We start from the raw sequence: 20,638 nt of genomic DNA on the forward strand, positions 1-20,638 counted from the left end.
GTGGTGTCACAAACTCTCATTTTACAGCTAAATAGTGCACTACAAGATGATTCTGAAAACATTTGAGGCGAGAAATGGGCATTAACCTAACATAATATAGCATTAATGTCATTAGTAACATCAGTGCTTTTCCTACTATGACGACTCAAATCATCAACTGTGATGAAGAAAGGCCTAATTAGTTCCTGGAACAAAAAGAAGACAACGTTTGACATCAAAACACATTTAATGGTACAGTATCAAAATGCAAACATCCTGTATTGTAAAAACAGCTAATAATTAAAATATATATTTATCTCCTTGTTTAAGGTGATATTATAATAATAAAACCCAACATGGTGTTTGATACGTGTGTCTTTGGGTTCAGTCACCTCATGAAACTGCCGTCTTATCTTCTTCCAGAACAAACTGTATCTGGAAGACTTTCAAACTCCACCTCAACATGTGTTATGATTAAAGAGTTATGTGCCAAGTCTGACTTTCATGAGTGCACTCATAACCAACTGATTCTGTTAGTTTCCCATTAAGAGACAAACCAAGTAAAACCAAGAGCCAAAATGCAAACAATGATCACTGTGGAGAATAAATAATTTGGTACCAAAGGCAGATGTTAATTTGTAGTTTTGATTATTTCAAGGCCACAAAGTATTTTACAAATACTGTATTTGACTTAAAAACGTTCATTTATATCAATTTGCCAAATAGAAAAGTGTAGACATACAACTCTCGGCTCTTTCAGTAAAAAAACAAGTCTGGTAAAGAGAATTGTTTTGCTGAGTCTGTGGTGGTTTATTTTTTAATTATTTGGACTGGAAGATATGTTGATAGTGCAGGTTTATAATCGTTCCCACAGAGGACCAGGTCTCTGTCCTCCTCAAGACCCATGCTTGAACTCCATAAGGCACAAACCAGGAAGGTGACCAAGAGCACTGGAGAGGAGAGGAGAGGAGAGGAGGTTTAGAAATATTGAACTTGGTAGCAGATTTTCCTCAGACTGTCGGAGTCCTCACCTGGTGCATCCGGGCAGCACGACCACAGACAAGGTGCCTTCTGGGAGAGATCTGAAGAGCTTCAGCAGGCAGCGGTCCAACTTCCCCATCATGAGATCCATTTCCTGCTCCTACAGAGATCACATATTGGAGTCTTCATTACATGTGTTCAATAGGGCTGTAACTAACGCTGTTGTCAAACTGTTGTGAAGCTGTGCGCCATAGACGGCATGTCTTCTCAATATTGCCTGATATCATCGGGTATCGGGCCGATACTGACTCAAATAGCTGGATTGGATATCGTGACAATGGGGCCGATCTATTCAATTCAGTTCTATGTTTATATGCTATATACATTATATACTGGAGTTTTAATTCCTGTGTACGTTTTGACCAATTTGTTGCTGCAGTAAAAAGGTGAACACTTGAATTGTAATTCCTGTTGTCCTGGTGTACAATTCATTAATCTAATACTAAATAACAATTACTACATTTATATCTATATTTATTTCTTACATTTTGTTTTACAAAGTTAGGAAAGCAACGTTTAAGTCAAGCCTGTTGTTGCTTCACACATAAAAGAATAATCCCAGTCTCTTCCACACAGTGAGGCATACAGCTTATTAATTTAACACTGGTATCGGATCGGTATCAGAACAGATCGGTGCATCCCTACTTAAAACCCCGGCAAAAAACAGTGCCTACGCATCAGTGTCGGCTTAAAATGGCGTTAGATTCAGGCAGCAACTGTTTTGATAATCGATTGATCTGTTCAAGTAATTTTTTAAGAAAAGAAAAGTCAAAATTCTCTGATTCCAGCTTCTTAAATGAATATTTTCTGTTTTTCTTTACTCCTCTACGACAGTAAACTGAATATCTTTGAGTTGTGGACAAAACAAGACATTTGAGGACGTCATCTTGGGCTTTTGGGAAACACAGACCAACATTTTTCACCATTTTCGGACATTTTATAGACCAAACAACTAATCGATTAATCAAGAAAATAATCGACAAATTAATCGACAATGAAAATAATCGTTCACCCATTTTCACTGGGATCGACTCCTTTTCCTAAACAGTGACTTTAGGAATGTGTGACAACCAACTGGAGTCAATAACACACCCTTGTCTTTACCTGAGAACTGGTGCTCACGCGGGTCCTCTCCTCGTCTTCTGCTGCTGCTGCTTCACTGTCAGGATCCACTGTGGCGATTGGTGTTGTCATGGCAACCCATGAGGGCAAGTGGGGTGGAGTTAGGGACGGACAGATGAGGTAGTTTTCCCTCCTGAGGTCCTCAGTGGAGCTGAAGGCTGCATGTCTGCAATCTGAGCTCTCAAACTCTGCCAACCAGAGACACTCGTGTTGGAGAACTTTGTTTGAACAGTACAACAAGGGATAGCGAATAATATAGCTTCTTACTCACTTATGTATGCATGTCTTGCACGTTTTCCAGGTTTGGCCGGCAGGATGACTCTCTCCACCGAACCAAAGTGACCAAATGTCTCTCTGACTTCCTGCTCAGACAGCTTAGACTGCGACCGCTGGCCGTTTACTTTCGCTGAGGGCGACCTGTTCGCTGTTTTAACAGAAGTAACACCTGAACACTCTGCATCTGACGTGTGTCCATTGACCCGTGCAGAAACGTGTACGCTCTCAGCCATACTGGGGTTTAATTTAACAGCGTAGAGGTGACTGGCGTGGAGACTGTCACACATCAAAGCATTAAGAGTCAGATCCAAATCCAGCATTGACTCGTAAACAGGCCTCTGGACCTATAAAATGCACACACAAGCAAACATGTTGGAGATACAGCAGTCTACTGGAATAACTTTAACTGTAATGCAAAGGGAAGAAGTGACAGGAAGCAAAAGGAAAAAGGGAAAGAGAGTTACCTTGATGGAATGTCCCTGCATATTAAATCCATTCAAAGTTGTTAAAGCCAGCATAGCTCCCTCCAGCAGCTCAAACTCTACCTCTGCATGAACCTGGAGACCAAACCGTTAGAAAATATAGGTCTGATTAATAAAGCACGTCCAAACAGAGGGGGAAGCTTTTACAGCTCTAGTTTAAGAGGAGCTGAAGCGGTAATTATCACCATATCTTAAGAGGTATTCGGTTGTTGATGTGTTCATCTGACAGAAATACAGTTTACTAGCAGTGTATTAAAGGGTGGGTCCATCTGCGTTCATTTTTTTTTCAAATGGAAACGCCCACTCAGCCGTTGCAAAAAGCAGTGACGAAAGTTACCAAAGTAAACTAATCAATAAGGTTATGTATAATGTGAACGCTAGCACTAGCTGAGTCAACGTTAGCTGTGCTAAGATTGGAGATAACTGAAAGGGTTAGTTCGGATCTATTTGAAGTGAGGTTGTATGTATACTCCCTCTGGGAGGTAAAATTACTGTTGAGTGTAGTCTGGTGAATTTGAAGAGAGCGATATAAAGGCTTCAGTTACTGCCAGAAAGGGCTGTCTGACGATGAGGTAAATCGGCTTTGGACGGGAGCAACAGAAACATTTATTTTAGCCACCTTTTCACCACTTTACCTTGCCGTCAGGCAGCCTTTTCTGATGGGGAACTGAAGCCGTTATATCACGGTCTTCAAGCCCACCAGACTACATTCACAAAAACAGTAATTTTACCTTGCAGAACATGGGGGTATCTGGTCTACCGCTGCAACGATCGGTTAGTTTGTCTGTGTTATTGTGTGACTTTCAGATCCAAACTAACGTGGGCATCATCATGCAGAAACCTACGTCAGGTCACGTGGGAAAACGTTTTTATCAGGGCTTAAAAAAAAACATTTTGACACTAAAACATAGTACTTCAACCAAAATGTTCGGATTTGAATACATAAGGAACACCACTGGAAAGCTAACCTCACAATAATGGACCTGCCCCTTAAATGTGAAATAAAGGATGATAACGTAGGTGAGATATACCCTGACAGTTGTGTTCAATATTTTGATATTTCGAACCGGTCCACAGCAACAGAACAGCTGCCTCACATCCCTCTCAGAGAAACCTGCAGGGAACGGCCCGGCAAACACGACGCACATATCTCGAAGGTCCGCACACACCACCTGCAGGATAAACACACACGCAGTAGTAGATTCAAACAACACTTTAAATGTATCATGTTGTGAATAAATGCCTCACCGTCTGGTACTGGTGCTCCTGATGAGGGTAGCTCCTCTTCAGCTGGTCCGAGAGGGAAGAAAACTGGAGCACTGAGAGGAACGGACACTTGGTCTGTCTCCTGAAAGAAGCTACGATCTGAAGGAGACGAGATACAGTAACAGAGGTAGAGAAAGGGAAGAGTTAAGGGGAGGATGGTGAGGGAAAAGAAGACACAGGTCATATAGTGAGGGAGAGGACAAATGGTGCAAATGCGGCAAACTGTTATATTCACCTATAATATAATCAATGATGATCAATGTCATCTCTTGAACAAAAAGAGCAACTTCATTCATCTTCATAGTTCGATGTTAAATTAGGAAGAAATGCCACTAAAGATTTTCCTTCAGAACCAGAAACCTGAAGATATTCACCACTGAACGGATCCTAATATCTAACAAATAGGTCAACCAGCAAACCCTCTATATGTATGCTATACAGTATATGCACCACGAATGAAAAACACATCAATTCATATTTTGGGTAGAAAACCGAGTTAATTTAGAGTGTTTGATCAGGTAAAGGTCAGACGGCTCCGCAGTCAGAACTTCTCATGTCTCACCTCTTTGTCAGAGTTGTGCCACTGCTGATTGGACAGCTCCAGAGTGATGTCAGAACGCTTTCCTATGAAGGCTACTGACCGGCCCAGTGTCTGTAGGATGTCCGCAAACCTGCGTTTTTGGGAGGGAAAATGCTAGTTTAGCATGGAGGCCAAAGACCTAGAGGAAAGATACCGTTTACCCGACTTAACCGGTTTACACTGCAAGCATTAGCGCTCAATTCACATGTATTGCTCAGATCCGATTTTTGTTTGGCTCTTCACATTATTGCACATTATATGCGTTAGAGAAATAGTGGCGTTAAAACAAATATGCGTTAACGCGTTAACTTTGACAGCCCTGGTACGGAGGTGTGTGTGTGTGTGTGTGTGGATGCGGAGTCGGAGCCAGGAGTGGTGGGATCGTGACGTGAATGGCTTCACTGAAACAGACTTCATCCAAAATTTCAGGATGTCAAAGGCTACTTTTAACTACATCTGTCCGCGCCTCTCCTCAAAACTCTCATGGCAAGACTCTCAGTTCAGGCGACCCATCTCTCTGAGAAAGTGCGTGATGTGAAAGATCAGAGTTCCGATATGAATGTTCAGACTGAGGTCGCATTGCAAAGAATCAGACTTCTATCTGATTTAGGACCGCATATAAAAGTGGCCCAAATCAGAATTGAAAAGATCAGATTCCACGTGATTTGTGCTTTTCACACAGATCTGAGTCACATATGCGCAAAAAAACGGATTTGGGCCACTTTTGCCTGCAGTGTGAATGTAGCCTTAGTGTGAACATGGTCTGAGTAACAGTAGATGTGCAGAATACAAAGAGGTATACAGACTGTATATTGTACCTGTGACTTGGGGCAGGTGCAGGTGCAGGTTCACAGTCAGAGGACTCCTCTACTATTGTATATCCCCACAGCTCCTCTAGATGAAGTTCTACAACCTGAGAGTGAGCAGACACAGAAAATATTACATCAACTGTGCGTGCGTGTGTGTGTGTGTGTGTGTGTGTGTGTGTGTGTGCGTGTGTGTGTGTGTGTGTGTGTGTGCGTGTGTGCGTGTGCGTGTGTGTGTCTGGAAGCGATGTGTTACCTGACGAGGTCCTGTTTTAATAAAGTACTGAGCCAGCTCCAGGGCCGCCACTGCATCCTCAGTGGGATTATGACCCTTCTCCTCTTCAGTTTGTATTTGCCTCCTGGGACACAAGTGGAAAATTTAATTATTAGCCGTACTGGGTGAGAGAAAGACGGAGAGAGAGAGAGAGAGAGAGAGAGAGAGAGAGAGAGAGAGAGAGAGAGACTACTTACTGCAGCACTACATCGGCCAGGACCTTCAGTTTAAACTTGTTTCCAAACTCTCTCCTGTACAGCAGGGAGGTGTCGATTACATGCTGGTGGATCAGCTGCAGGGACGACACAAACACAATATTGGCAAAAACTTTAAAGAGAGCCTCTAAAAAATGAAATATCCATCCACAATACATCTGAGAAATGTGACTACTTCCAAATGACTGCTGGCATGAAGGGAATAAAATCACTTTTTTGAGTTCTTAAAATATCAACAATTTTGACAATGTAATTGTCTGATTTTTAAAAAAAATAAAAACCAGCTTACATGAGACACTGACATGTAATGAATATCTTGTTCCTGGTGTCTGCTCACAACCATCTATTTATTTTTTTTGTGAGTGATGAAGGCAAAAAAATATGTTCCCACATTGTGGACAATAAAGTTCCTAACTTACAAAGTTTTTTTCAAGGTGATGCATCAGAGATTTTATATTAAATCCCCCAAAATTGTGTAGCAAATATTCTGACAACTTTTAATTAAATATAATAATGTAAATGAAATAATAACGTGTTTCATATTGTGCCAGATTTGATCAGTTCTAGACACATTTATTACAGTGTTTATGGTCTCTGAGTATAAAACTCTTTTTATTTATGAGGTTAACTGCTACAAACAAATCATCGACATCTGAAATGTGTCAGACTTGACTTGAATTTCGAGGTAACATCTGACTCAGAACATAACCACATCCTGATAATTATATTGTTACAAGCAGAAATAAAAATGTCAGTAGTAACTCACTTTCAGAGCCACGAGGTCGTTGTTTAGTGAATGTCCCACCAGAACGGCGTCGCTCGGCAACAACGTCCTGATCTTTACTTGAACATCACGCAGGGTGGTTGTGATTGGTCGCAACAGCTGTGCTGTTATACCAGAGAACCTATCAGAAGGCAGTGTTTTAGCATTTTAACACAGAGATTGATGAATATATAAAAACACACTAGTATGTGTGTATGTGTGTGTGTGTGTGTGTGTGTGTGTGTGTGTGCGTGCGTGCGTGCGTGCGTGCACCTGGTGAGGTAGTCGAGGATTCGGTTCTGAGGTTTCACCAGGTCGTCCATCACACAGTTCCCATCGCTGTCCACCAGAGAGACACGAGCCAGCTCGTATCCTCTTTCTGTTAGACACTGAAGCACAACATGAACACACTGATTCACTGCTGGATCAGAATAACTCACAACACAAACTTCTAACAACATCTTGCCCACAAAAGCGATGAGATCCCCATCACAGAACGCTGAGAAGTGATGAATAAATGGAGACAGCACAAGAGAGGACGGACCACATGATAAATAAAATATTACTTGTTATTTGCAGACAGATGAGGTGGACTGGTAATGTGAGCTGCTGTTTGTATCAGCTACAAGTAGAATAGACGTACGTCAAAGTGACATCACAAGAGAGAATATCTATGGAGGACCACAAGAGTCACAAAAATAGTAATAAAGCATTTAATTGATTAATAGCTAATTGTACACAGAAAATAGGCATTATGAAACTTGTTTACAAATTTATTTATTGAACTATGAATAAATGGACTAAATTACAAAGTGATTCATTATTTGACATTTTAATGGGCAATAAAAAGAAGAATTATAAAAAGAATTTACAAATTAAATATGAATCCATCAATAAATATTTCAAATTAAAAAGGGATTTATAAAAAAACATAAAACAGTCATCATTTAAAAATACATGAATTAATTCATAAATAAATAACGGAATTTAAAAATCTATTTGAAAATGCAGTTTAAAAAGAGAAATAAATAACTGGATTCACAAATTAATTAAGAATGCAGGTTTTAATCAGGCATTTAAAAGGGCAACGTCTTTTCCCATTTGCATTTGCATTGTAAATTTGAATTGGCATTTAAATGATGTATTTATTGACTGTTTTATGGTGTTTTTGTAAATCCCTTCTTAATTTGAACTATTTATTGATGGACTCATATTTTATTTGCAATCTCTTTTTATATCTCTTCTCTTCATTGCCCATTAAAATGTCAAAAAAATTAAATAGTTTGTAATTTAGTCCATTTATTCATAGTTTACTAAATACATTTGTAAATAAATATATTAATGCCTATTTTTATTGTACAATTAGTTATTAATCAAATAAATGCTTTATTACTATTTACGTGACTCTTGTGGTCCTCCATAAATATCACGATAATGGTACCTGTCTATTTGTCACAATACATGCTGCTGTATTGACTGTTTAAAACTGAGTAACTGCTACAAGGAAAGTGGGAATGAAGTATATAACTGAGAGCATCTTCTCACCATTTCGCAGTCGAGTCCATACAGAGGGCTGCTGTCAGTCACACAGTCAACACTGTCCATGCACACAAATTCCTCAAAGCCGGGCATTCCTAACCAAGAGAGAGAGAGAGAGAGAGAAAGAGAGAGACAACATCTAAGTTTTCACATCAAAAACTGATCTTTTAAAAACAAAGGTCTCCATAAATGTAAAAGCGCATTTTAATGAGGATATACACACATACAGTATGCAGCCTGCTAAGATACAGTCGTCAGTAGAAAGCCCTGAAAGCGTAATGGTGGAAGAAGCAGGATTACTGTGGATGGAATCAGAGAGAGAGACTCACCTTTGACAGGGAAGTGTGTCTTGATCATCTCCTCCTGGGTGAGAACGTATGCCGTCAATCCTCTCCTCTGTGTCCCAAACTTGCTGATTACTGGGTGAATCCTCAGCGCTGCAGCAATAACACACACACACACACACACACACACACACACACAATTAAGAACAAGAGTAAAAACACTGAGGGAAAACAACAAATCTACAGCTGAGAGGTTTAATGTAAGATGACTAAATGCCACAATATAATAATGTGATGCTATTCAAGGGATGAATATTAAAGCGTAACTTTGGTACTTTTCAACCTGGACCCTATTTCCCCATGTTTTTGTGTCTAAGTGACTAATAGGGACAACTATTTTTTAAATTGGTTCGGTATTGAAGAAGAACGCTGTAACCGGCAGCCAAAAAGCTGCGAGGGCAAGTGAGCAGCGTCAATGTCAAGACAACATTATGGAAAGGACCCTACAGAGATATAAAACGTTTTTCTTACCTTTCTCTTGATCCGGTCTGTTTGTTATTGTGTCCAAGTCCCGCTCAAGGAGAAGTCTCGTTGTGAAATCTGAATATCCGTATACTCTGGCTCAAATAAATACGGGCGGGCATCAAATTCAGAGACCTCGTCCACATTGTGGAAATCATCTAAATATTCAGCCATGACGTTGAAAGTATTTTAGATAACACTAAGCTACGCTTTCTGTACTCCAACACAACAAACTCCGTGTTTCCGCTATAGATGTATTCCACTATTCCACTGTTGTCTCCCAGCAACACGTCACCTCGCCAGATTTCACAACGAGACTTCTCCTTGAGCGAGACTTTTTCCATAAAGTCAGACACTTATAATAACAATCAGAGCATGTCATGGCAAAAACAAGCACTTTTAGTGGACGTAAATGACGATGCCAGCTTGCCCCAATAGCACCGTGTTGCAGCCTGTGAGCAGCAGGTCTCCCTCAATACTGGACCAGTTTCAGAAATTGCTGTCGTTATTAGTCAGTTAGACACAAAAACATGAGAAAATAGGGTCCAAGTTGAAAATTACCAAGCATTCAGAGGACAATTAATTACACACAAAAGATTATTTTTGACTAACAGTCAAATGAAATGTGGATGTGAGGCATTCATAAAAAGTAAAAAAAAAAAAAAAACATTGAACTCTATAGCAGCCTTTAATAATGAGGAATGGGCAAAGTTGTGTGGGCTACATTATAATTTTTTGACAATCAAAGTCGAAGACAATAGCTACTCACATGTCGTACTGATGATGTATTCATATATTGCCCACGTCTACACACACTCAGAACATATTATCCGCATAAGAGTCTCACCTTTGTGCATTTCACTGTTTCCATTGTGTCTTTGGGAAAGAGATGGATCATCTGATTCAGGAACTTCACTGCTGAAGATTCCTGAAGCCAGGTTGGCAGACGATGGCGTAAAAGTGATCCTCTAATCCAGCCAGATAAAAACAAGGACCAGCGTTCAGCCCAGACACTAATAATGTATATCATTGTACATTTACATGACCTCTGGTTACTTACAGTGGTGTAGTTGATCCTGAGGTTTGGCAGGGTGAGGTAGTGTTTGTAAAAGTGACTCTGGGTCAGGCCCTCCACGATCACCACATTCACAGCTTTAACCCTCTTCTGATGGCGGAGATGACACCAACTAGAAGAGACACGGGAGGGTGGGGGGGAGAGTGTGATGAAAAGTACAAGTGGTGTAGACTTTAAAAGGATCATTAAGATTATTGTCAGAGCACAGGGACTCAGTAAAAGTGCAATACAGAGAGTTGTTTGATAAAAGCTGATGAAGTAGATAACATCTTACCACCCCAATCATTACCTCGGCTGTTTAATGCCACCTGTTTTCCCCAGAGCGGCATAATGCAGCAGCTCTGTCAGCTCATTCAGTGTAATTGGTTGTTGAAGGCGGTTGAGCAGCACGGAGCTCCTCATTGGGCGAGGGGAACGTCCACACTCCCGTGTCTCCTCATCTTCCTGCACAGATTTTAATCTCTTGGCCTCCTCGTGTGCTGTGAAGTCGACGTGCTTTCTTTTTCTTCTGTCGAATGTATCTACTGCTGTAGATGCTTCTACCAGGAGGTAAAAAAAATAAAAAATAAAAACATATTTAATCATTATAATAATTTAAGCAGAAGTTTATGTAAGTTTAAGAGCTACACATGCTCTTTAAATGTGTTTTATTTATGAAGGTAGAACAGGGGAGCACTGTGTTCAGCCAACTAAGGTTGTTTTTCAAAGCTCAATACTTTTCCAGTACCAAAATGTGTCTGTAACTTTGAATATAGAGCTGCGGCGATAAACTGATTAGTTGTCAACTATTAAATTAATCGACAACTATTTTGATAATCGATTAATCAGTTTGAGTAATTTTTAAAGAAAGAAAATGTCTAAATTCTCTGGATCCAGCTTCTTAAGTGTGAATATTTTCTGCTTTCTTTACTCCTCTATGACAGTAAACTGAATATCTTTGAGTTGTGGACAAAACAAGACATTTGAGGGAAACACTGATCAACATTTTTCACCATTTTCTGACATTTTATAGATAAAAAAATTAATCGATTAATCGAGAATTGTCACTTTACATTATTTACCTTTATATACTTTACATACTGTTTTATAAACTGTTACACCTTTGTACATATACATATTTACTACTTCTCTATACATACTACATTACTGTCTACACCTCTGTATATGTATTTTTAGTACTTCTCATTATTACAAACTACATTCCTGTTTACACCTCTGTGTACATACATTACTTCTCATCATGCATATGTATACTACATCTTGTTTACATCCAGTTTTCCAATCTGAAATACTGTTTTCAACAAAATTTCAAATTTACATTTACATTCCTATTTTATATTTACTTATGTTTATATTTATTTTAACTGCATTATTTTATGCCTTAGATTATCATTTTGCTTTTACTTTTACTTGTGTGATTTCCCCTTTTATATATACATATTCTATGAGCATTGTTGAAGGAACCTGAGACCAAAGATTTTCATTACCAATGAAAATGCTTTGCTGGAATTGACAAATGACAAATAAAGAACCTCGACAGATGTATCGAAAATGAAAATAATCATTAGTTGCACCCTATTTGAATATCAAAAACTGTCAGTTATGCTTTAAGTGTTGTTTACTTATTCTTCGATCAGATATTTCCTCATTCACATCAGAATTTTCAACTTAATCTTAGACTGTGGTTGCTTTGTGTTGAGACAAAATATAAACACAGAGAAAAAGATAAGGAGTTTTGTAAATTATGGTTTTCATGCCTTCATTTATGGTAAAATGTAGCTATATCACCCCTAGTCCTATCGCACCTGTATTTCTGTAAATAACTTTAAAATATTATAATTTTAATATAATTGAAGTAATTCTGCAGGTAAACTCCATCACAGACTGACCCGAAAGAGAGAGAAAGGGTTTGTATAAAAACATGTTTACAATGTGACGCATGGAAACAAGTAATGTTTTATTATAAGGTACCACATTGGCATGCAAAATGTAAAACAATACTCAGCCCATTCTGCAACTATTTGGCTGAAACGACTTCACCCTTCATCAGGTGGGATTTATAAGTCAAACTGAATATATTTTTTTAATATTTAGAATAACATGCTGGGTTCATTTTGATTACTTTAGCTGTAAAAGCAACACAGTGATAATTGGAATAAGTAGATTGGCTTACATTACATGTGGTTGTTTTAGGGTATTTTATCCCATTGTGAGGGGATGGTGCATTAAAAGCACATCTAGTGACTGTATGATGATGTGTTTGCTGTATTAGTGCTGCAACTGTCAGGTGAGTAATTTTAAGCTTCATCTGTATAACTGTATTAGGTACAAGTGAATGTATCCCAGTGGAATCTGAACTTTTACAAAGGGTACAAAGATAAGTAACATGCTGGTGATTTGGGTTCATTTTGATAACTTTGTACCCCTCTAAAAGTTCAGATTCCACTGGGATACATTCACGTGTACCTAATACAGTTATACAGATAAAGCTTAAAATGACTCACCTGACAGTTGCAGCACTAATACAGCAAACACATCATCATACAGTCACTAGATACGCGTTTAATGCACCATCCCCTCACAATGGGATAAACAACCACATGTAATGTATACGTATTCCAATTATCACTGTGTTGCTTTACAGCTACGGTAATCAAAATGAACCCAGATCACCAGCATGTTATTCTAAATATTCAGTTTGACTTGTAAATCCCACCTGATGAAGAGTGAAGTTGTTTCAGCCAAATAGTTGCAGAATGGGCTGAGTATTGTTTTAAATGTTTCATGCCAATGTGGTGCCTTATAATAAAACATTACTTTGTTTCAGTGCCTCACACTGTAAACATGTTTTATACAAACCCTTTCTCTCTCTTTCAGGTCAGTCTATGATGGAGTTTACCTGCCAAACTTAAGTGAGAATGAACAGTAACAGTTACAGTACACACACCTAGCTGGCTAACACAACAATAATATACACTTATAGAGTATTTATAACTTGAGTTATAACGCGTGAGAATAGCAACGAACGTAAAAATGTGTAAATACCAGATGTTGTTGATCCTGCAGGGTCCAAATCCATGTTTTTCCACCACTCATAGAGGCTAAAAACACATGGTTTACAAAGCACAAGCACTGCTGCAATGTGGGATACAAGTTTAAAAATGCCAGTACTACTTCCGGTTTGAAATTTTAAAAATAAACTAATGTATACACTGTTGTCATGTCTTTCAGTCAGTAAATGCATCTAAATTCAACAGATTTTATATAATCACATATTAACAGATTAGACTAACACTTTGTTGTTGTATAAATGTTTTTTAATTTGTGTTTTTTTATATTGGTTACAGTACGTCATGCTTTTGTTTTGGTTTATAAACGGTAACACCGGAAATGCAGTTTAGATAAACTCCACGTTTTTTTTTCTGTGATCGATTGTTTCTGCAGTTGATTTCACTGACTAGCCCAGATTAATCAAGCTCAGACTGATAGATGAACATTTAAAAAAACAGCGCGGTGTTTTCTGAGTTGTCTGACTAAGACTCTTTATAGTTTCACATTTATTATGTAAAGTTAGTTACTAGCTGACGTGATGTCTACGAAGAAACTGGCCAAGTAAGTGACTTCGAGCCGTTAGCGTTTAGCGTTAAGCTAACGCTAAAAACAAACTAAGGAGGAGAAACGTGACATGATATCCCTGAATGTTTCATTAACTGGGTGACGTCAGGCTCTACATGTGTGTTAATGTTACACTGAGTGTTGCATATTGGTTAAAATGTAAACTGTTTGTTTTAAAATGGACAGCACAGCAGTACTTTCCTTTAGACCTCAGGGGTCAGTAACATCTTCAGCTCCTCTCCAATGGAAATTAAGAACTGTTTCTTTGTTTACATTTTCATTTTTATTTATCATGGTTGTAGGTCTATGGTACGATGGAGTATAAGGGCCACTTTGAGGAAAGAATAAATCAGAGATTTCGAGAATAAAGTCATAATATTACGAGAATAAAGTCATAATATTACGAGAATAAAGTCATAATATTACGAGAATAAAGTCATAATATTACAAGAATAAAGTCATAATATTACAAGAATAAAGTCATAATATTAAGAGAATAAAGTCATAATATTACAAGAATAAAGTCATAATATTACTAGAATAAAGTCATAATATTACGAGAATAAAGTCACAATATTACGAGAATAAAGTCATAATATTACGAGAATAAAGACATAATATTACAAGAATAAAGTCATAATATTACGAGAATAAAGTCATAATATTACAAGAATAAAGTCATAATATTACGAGAATAAAGTCATAATATTAAGAGAATAAAGTCACAATATTACGAGAATAAAGTCATAATATTACGAGAATAAAGTCATAATATTACAAGAATAAAGTCATAATATTAAGAGAATAAAGTCACAATATTACGAGAATAAAGTCATAATATTACGAGAATAAAGTCATAATATTACAAGAATAAAGTCATAATATTACGAGAATAAAGTCATAATATTACGAGAATAAAGTCACAATATTACGAGAATAAAGTCATAATATTACGAGAATAAAGTCATAATATTACAAGAATAAAGTCATAATATTAAGAGAATAAAGTCATAATATTAAGAGAATAAAGTCATAATATTACAAGAATAAAGTCACAATATTACGAGAATAAAGTCATAATATTACTAGAATAAAGTCATAATATTACGAGAATAAAGTCATAATATTACAAGAATAAAGTCATAATATTACAAGAATAAAGTCATAATATTACGAGAATAAAGTCATAATATTACAAGAATAAAGTCATAATATTACGAGAATAAAGACATAATATTACAAGAATACAGTCATAATATTAAGAGAATAAAGTCATAATATTACGAGAATAAAGTCATAATATTACGAGAATAAAGTCATAATATTATAAAGTAGTAATTCTACGTGTTATTTTCTTTTTTTCTCGTAAAGTTATGACTTTATTCTTGTAATATTATGACTTTATTCTGTAAATCTCAGATGTTTTTTTCCCTCATTGTGGCCCTAGTACTCCGTAGTACATTTGCACTTTGGCCCTCACTGCATTAGACTTATATACTATATACTTAGACTATAAACTGTGTTACATTCATCACAATGATCAAATGTTTTGCGGCTCCAGACAGATTTCTTTTAATTTTATTTTGCCTAAAATGGCTCTTAATAGTAAAGGTTGCTGACCCCTGATCTAAACATTTTATTCAGTCAGTAACTTGGTAGTAACGTTAGTAGTACTAGGCTAGTAGTAATAGTAGTACATGTCGGGCTAACGTTACAGTTAATATTAGGTTTAACGTTACTGCACTTCTAATAGTGTCTCTTGAATCCCTCCATGTCTCCACAGAGAACTGGGATTATTGAGGCAGCGGAGTCAGTCCTCTAATGGGTCAAAGAAATCACTGTTATCAAGTAAGTATGATTATTTGAATTGATAATGTGCATACAGAGAGAGAGAGAGAGAGATCATGTTTAGACTTGATCCCCTAGTCAGTACACTATCCCTCTGGATTACACTGTTGTACTTGCCACTAATACTGTATGATTTCTTTCAGATCAAATATTTTCATACCTGATTGTGATTGATTTTGAGTCAACTTGCTGGAGAGAGAAAAACCATTACAGCCAGGAAATTAGTAAGTAGCTCTTTATATATTACATGTGGACCGTCCTTATTTTTCACCCTTATATCTCATCTGCCCCTCTTACATTTCTTCCTGCTATGCAGTTGAGTTTCCTGCTGTTCTGCTGAACACGTCTACGGGGGAGATTGAGTCTGAGTTTCATACTTATGTTCAACCCCAAGAGCACCCCGTTCTGTCCGAGTTCTGCACTGAGCTGACCGGGATAACACAGGTGACTGTGCATAAATACACTGCTACAAACATACCAATGCACTTTCTGCTGCCGTGTGCTGTGAACAGTTTTACATTACATCTGACATCTTTGATTCTCTGTGTCACAGATGCAAGTTGAGGCAGGGATCCCCCTTCGGATCTGTCTTTCTCGGTTCAGCCGATGGCTGCAAAACCTGCAGCTCGAGATGGGTGTGGTCTTTCCCAACAGACAACAGAGATCTTCTGCACCTTCACCTTCTCAAAAACTGTGTACTTTCCTCACATGGTCAGGTAAAAGTCAATTGCAATGGTCAACAACTCTTATGGTAATCTCTAGTTACCATACACTCATCATCATCAGTCTCTGCCTCAGTTAGTGAGGATCTTACCTGCATTGAAGACAATATCACACTCAACAAGAATGCCATTTTTATCTTCAAACATTACAAATCATGTACAACAACACTGAATTATCTGACTCTGTCATTCTGTTGCATTATATGCAATGAATGCCTCACCACAATAACATAGTTTATTTTCTCCTTGTTGGAATTTTGAAAAATGAAGTGGAGAAATTGAGCTAAAACTACATTGTTAACTTTAATGTGCCTCCATCTGCGTTGCGTATCAGACTGGGATCTCGGAGTTTGTTTGCTGTACGAATGTAAACGCAAGCAGCTCCATAAACCCGATGTGCTCAACAGCTGGATAGACCTGAGAAGCACCTACAGGGTAAGTTACTTTACACATCTGTTCTCTTTCATGCTTATGGTTGTAACTAACAATTGTTCATTTTAATTACATTGTTTAGTGTACCAGTTTTTTTTATTATTATTAAGTCTACAATATGAATGAGCTTTTATAGTTATGGCAAAATCCCATCTTAAGTTAACAAAGTAAAGTATTCAATTAGCTTATTTTGTCTGATTAGCAGTCCAAAAACCCAAAGCTATTCAGTTATTGATGACATGTAACCAGGAGCAAATGTTCACATGCAAGAAGCTGTAACCAGAAAATAAATTGTACTTTGATTAACCAAATATTCACTCATAAAACTTTCTGTCTATTAACTAATCACTTGGACTAGACCTTTCAGCACTCCTCATGCTGTGATTAACCCTTTTTTTTTAATTTTTCAGCTGTTTTATGACCGGAAACCCAAAGGTCTGAACGGGGCACTACAAGATCTGGGAATACAGTTTTCAGGGAGAGAACATTCTGGTATAAACAAAGCAAAACTTCCTTTGTCCAAATAAATCTCCATAGAAAATAGACTCAATCTAAATCCTGTGCGTCTTGTTTTTCCTCAGGTTTGGATGACTCGCGAAATACAGCTCATTTGGCAGCGAGGATGATGAGGGATGGGTGTGTGATGAAGATCACTAGGAGCCTGGAGAAGGTGAGTGGCCGTCGTCCAACGATGCATCCCAACTCCTGAATTCCCCGGCCCCCCTTCTGTCTCCCCAAGCAAAACCTGTTATGGATGATGACGATATGGAAGTCTTCACAGATGAAGCTTGTTTGGTTCAGAAATTGTACAACTTTTAAATTTGTTGTGAAGCTTTCTTATTTAAATAAACAAATATACATAACTGGACTGTTTCAAATAATAATCACTGATATTTATGACCTTTACTTGGTTAGCTTTTAGACATTTGTGCTTGATGCTACGTTAAATATTTCTCGACACTGAAGAGAAAAGGAAGAGCAAGATAAGTAAACGTGCAGCTCAGCGGTTATACAGCGTAGCACCTATAACTGCTGATAAAACTTATTTGACTACAGTTTCAAAAATCAGGAGTGGGTGATATTTTACTGATTATATCTCATCTTCTTCTTATAGATGCCATTAAAGGTCAAACCCATGTTTGGAAACACAACTGCAGACAACAAAAAATCCAACACCGATGAAGAGAAAAACACACTTCCCACAAACAAACCCTCCTCATGCACGATTCCTCCCAAATCATGTCAGATAAAATCACATTCAGGGAACATTACGAGGGATTTAGACACAAAGGAGAACTCAAGTTCTGTTCAAAGCCTGATCTCACCAAAGACACTGCTGAATGGTACAACTACGCCACTATGGGGATGCAGCAGGAAGTCTATTACAGCAGTGACTGTCGCTAATATTTCCTCTTCAGTTATGATCAGCTGTCCTGCACCACGCAATAACAACAGCAGCAGCCTTGTTCTGTGTTCGACCACTTTGGGCTGCCTTTCAAATCTGCCTCAGCCAAACCAGCCCTCCAAAACCGGAGCAACAGTAGAAGAGGAAGGTGCAGAACTTTTAGTGGAAGCAGAGGACAGGTGTGGTTCATATGATGATGTGGTGCTGGAGGGTGACGATGACGTCATCAGTGAAACGGAGAGAGAATTTGACAGCGGATGTCATGTGTGTGAAGAGACTGATGATACACATTCACCAGAGAAAAGAGACAAAACAAGAGAAACGGTGAGCATTGAAAACAACTTCAAAACTCAAAAGATGGCCAATGAGTCATCAACGACGTCTGTATCTACAAAGAGTTCTCACATTAATGTGTTTAATCACTTGAATGAAATCAGGCAGCATTCAACGATCTCAGAGGCCATGTCTTATTTTGCTGTGCCTAAACCTGTTACTTGGGATTCCAAATCTAATCGGCACAAAACAGGACTTAGAACATCTCTACAAGTACAAGATGGGTCTCATAAAATCTGTCAAACAAACACACCCTCTCTATTCAGGCACAACCACTTCATCCCAGAAAAGACCTCCACCCCTTATACCTCATTTGTCAGGCCCATAGCAGTAATCACACAACACACAAAGCACCAAGACACTCCAAAATCTTCCTTCACCATCTACACTGACCCAGCAAAACCCTCCCGTCCCTCCTCATGTTACGCCTCCAAGAATGTCCTCTCCTCTCTGTCGACCAACACACTCTCCTCACGCACCAATCGCTCCTCCATCTCTGTGACAATGAAAGGAGGACAGAGGATCACATCTCCACTGTGTGGGTGTGGGCGTCGTGCAAAGCGGCAGGTCGTATCCAACGGCGGAGCCAACCACGGGCGAGGGTTTTTCTGCTGCCCGGTCCGGCGGTCAGGCAGCGGAGGCAGGATCCAGAAGGGCTGCGAGTTCTTTAAGTGGGAGTCAGCTGTGATGAAGAGCAGCTCAGTGGCAGCTCCTGCTGTCGGGTCTTCAGTCTCACTCTGTCAGATCAACTCGAGTCTGAGCTGTCGTCCACCCCAGAGGTCAACGCTGAGAAAGAGCTATTAACTTGTTGGAGAAAAAAAAAGCCTTGTGTGTTCTACCTCAGTGAAATAGACTTTGTGATGTTTTTTAACTTGTTCCTCCTCTTTATGTTCTATGTAAAAAAAGTAAAAGCTGAATAGATATGCTTATAAACGGAGGAGATCCCCTTTTATGAACTACATACAACAGTACAAATCAAAGCTGTCATTTTATTGACACATGGACTGCTTAATTAAATTTATGAATTACAGTTTGGATAATTAATTGGCTTTTATAAAGTTAAAATGCTCCCTAAAAATGTAATTCATTTCTTTTCCGTATTTCACATCATTATGAAGTGAATACTTTTAAATATTTGACTGTTTGTGACACTTTATTAAACGATTTAGGACATAAAAGTTTAGTAACAATTAATGAATAATGATAATTAACTAATTAAATTAATTCATATAATGTTAGTGATGTTTTTATTTTAAAAATAATAATCAAATCAACCAGTAATGAACACTGATAATAAACTTTATTTTCTATGTTTTGTACAGTATATATTATTTTGGAAATGTGTTTAAGAGATCAAATGAAATGTTGAATAAAGTGGCTATTTAATCCTGACTTTGTGTCATGTTTTAATCTATAAATTTAATGAGTAGAAGTATAAAGTAGCATAAAATGGAAATACTCAAGTAAAGTACAAAGTATACAGCAGGGGTCAGCAACCTTTATTATCAAGAGAGCCATTTTAGGCACAAAAAAAAAAACTGAAGCCGCAAAACATTTGAGCATTGTGATGAAGGTAACACAGTTTATAGTCTAAGTATATAGTTTATCAGTCTAATGCAGTGAGGGCCCAAGTGCAAATGTACTACGGAGTATTAGGGCACATTGAGGGAAAAAAATCTGAGATTTCCAGAATAAAGTCATAACTTTATGAGAATAAAGTCATAACTTTAGGAGAAAAAAATAAAATAACACATAAAATTACTACTTTATAATATTATGACTTTATTCTCATAATACTAGGACTTTTTTTCTCGTAAACCTATGACTTTATTCTCGAAATATTGTGACTTTATTCTCGTAATATTATGACTTTATTCTCGTAATATTTTGGCTTTATTCTCGAAATACTTTATTGTTGTAATTCTATGACTTTATTCTTGTAATATTATGGCTTTATTCTCTTAATATTATGACTTTATTCTTGTAATATTATGACTTTATCCTTGTAAACCTATGAGTTTATTCTCGAAATATTATGACTTTATTCTCGTAATATAAC

General features: G+C 37.7%; 2 protein-coding genes across 3 annotated transcripts; one reads left to right on the plus strand and one right to left on the minus strand.

Annotated features, from left to right (window-relative positions):
* Positions 1 to 207: 207 nt before the first annotated feature.
* Positions 208 to 13,462, minus strand: rexo5 (RNA exonuclease 5). 2 transcript variants are annotated; one of them, XM_074629735.1, is made up of 19 exons: positions 13,270 to 13,462; positions 10,514 to 10,763; positions 10,210 to 10,336; positions 9,997 to 10,117; positions 8,673 to 8,780; positions 8,350 to 8,438; positions 7,078 to 7,193; positions 6,808 to 6,946; positions 6,024 to 6,118; positions 5,809 to 5,911; positions 5,565 to 5,659; positions 4,729 to 4,837; positions 4,149 to 4,265; positions 3,932 to 4,072; positions 2,883 to 2,975; positions 2,414 to 2,762; positions 2,125 to 2,330; positions 1,011 to 1,120; positions 208 to 929 (listed from the first exon to the last, which is right to left on the minus strand). In XM_074629735.1, exons 1-19 carry the CDS (start codon positions 13,301 to 13,303, stop codon positions 875 to 877), a joined length of 2,457 nt encoding a protein of 818 aa, XP_074485836.1. In that variant the 5' UTR covers positions 13,304 to 13,462; the 3' UTR covers positions 208 to 874. The 2 variants fall into 2 exon arrangements, with proteins under 2 accessions (XP_074485836.1, XP_074485835.1); XM_074629734.1 differs by having other exon boundaries at positions 768 to 929; positions 5,553 to 5,659.
* A 213-nt stretch (positions 13,463 to 13,675) lies between these two features.
* On the plus strand, positions 13,676 to 19,971 carry eri2 (ERI1 exoribonuclease family member 2). The gene is made up of 9 exons (XM_074629736.1): positions 13,676 to 13,836; positions 15,623 to 15,687; positions 15,831 to 15,911; positions 16,004 to 16,131; positions 16,241 to 16,403; positions 16,744 to 16,844; positions 17,252 to 17,333; positions 17,423 to 17,511; positions 17,956 to 19,971. Exons 1-9 carry the CDS (start codon positions 13,814 to 13,816, stop codon positions 19,381 to 19,383), a joined length of 2,160 nt encoding a protein of 719 aa, XP_074485837.1. The 5' UTR covers positions 13,676 to 13,813; the 3' UTR covers positions 19,384 to 19,971.
* The last annotated feature ends 667 nt before the right edge of the window (positions 19,972 to 20,638 follow it).

The sequence above is a fragment of the Sebastes fasciatus genome, chromosome 3 (genome assembly GCF_043250625.1).
Source record: "Sebastes fasciatus isolate fSebFas1 chromosome 3, fSebFas1.pri, whole genome shotgun sequence".
NCBI lineage: Eukaryota > Metazoa > Chordata > Actinopteri > Perciformes > Sebastidae > Sebastes > Sebastes fasciatus.

What these genes read in the sequence shown, in the direction of transcription:
- rexo5 (XM_074629734.1), bottom strand. Translation starts at nt 13,303, where the DNA reads ATGGATTTGGACCCTGCAGGATCAACAACATCTG. An exon ending in TATTGAACACAACTGTCAGG is followed by an intron (nt 2,976 to 3,931) that starts GTATATCTCACC and finishes TTTGGTCTCCAG; the next exon opens with GTTCATGCAGAGGTAGAGTT. An exon ending in GTGCTGCCCGGATGCACCAG is followed by an intron (nt 930 to 1,010) that starts GTGAGGACTCCG and finishes TCTCCTCTCCAG; the next exon opens with TGCTCTTGGTCACCTTCCTG.
- eri2 (XM_074629736.1), top strand. Translation starts at nt 13,814, where the DNA reads ATGTCTACGAAGAAACTGGCCAA. An exon ending in ACCTGAGAAGCACCTACAGG is followed by an intron (nt 16,845 to 17,251) that starts GTAAGTTACTTT and finishes TTAATTTTTCAG; the next exon opens with CTGTTTTATGACCGGAAACC. An exon ending in TCACTAGGAGCCTGGAGAAG is followed by an intron (nt 17,512 to 17,955) that starts GTGAGTGGCCGT and finishes TTCTTCTTATAG; the next exon opens with ATGCCATTAAAGGTCAAACC.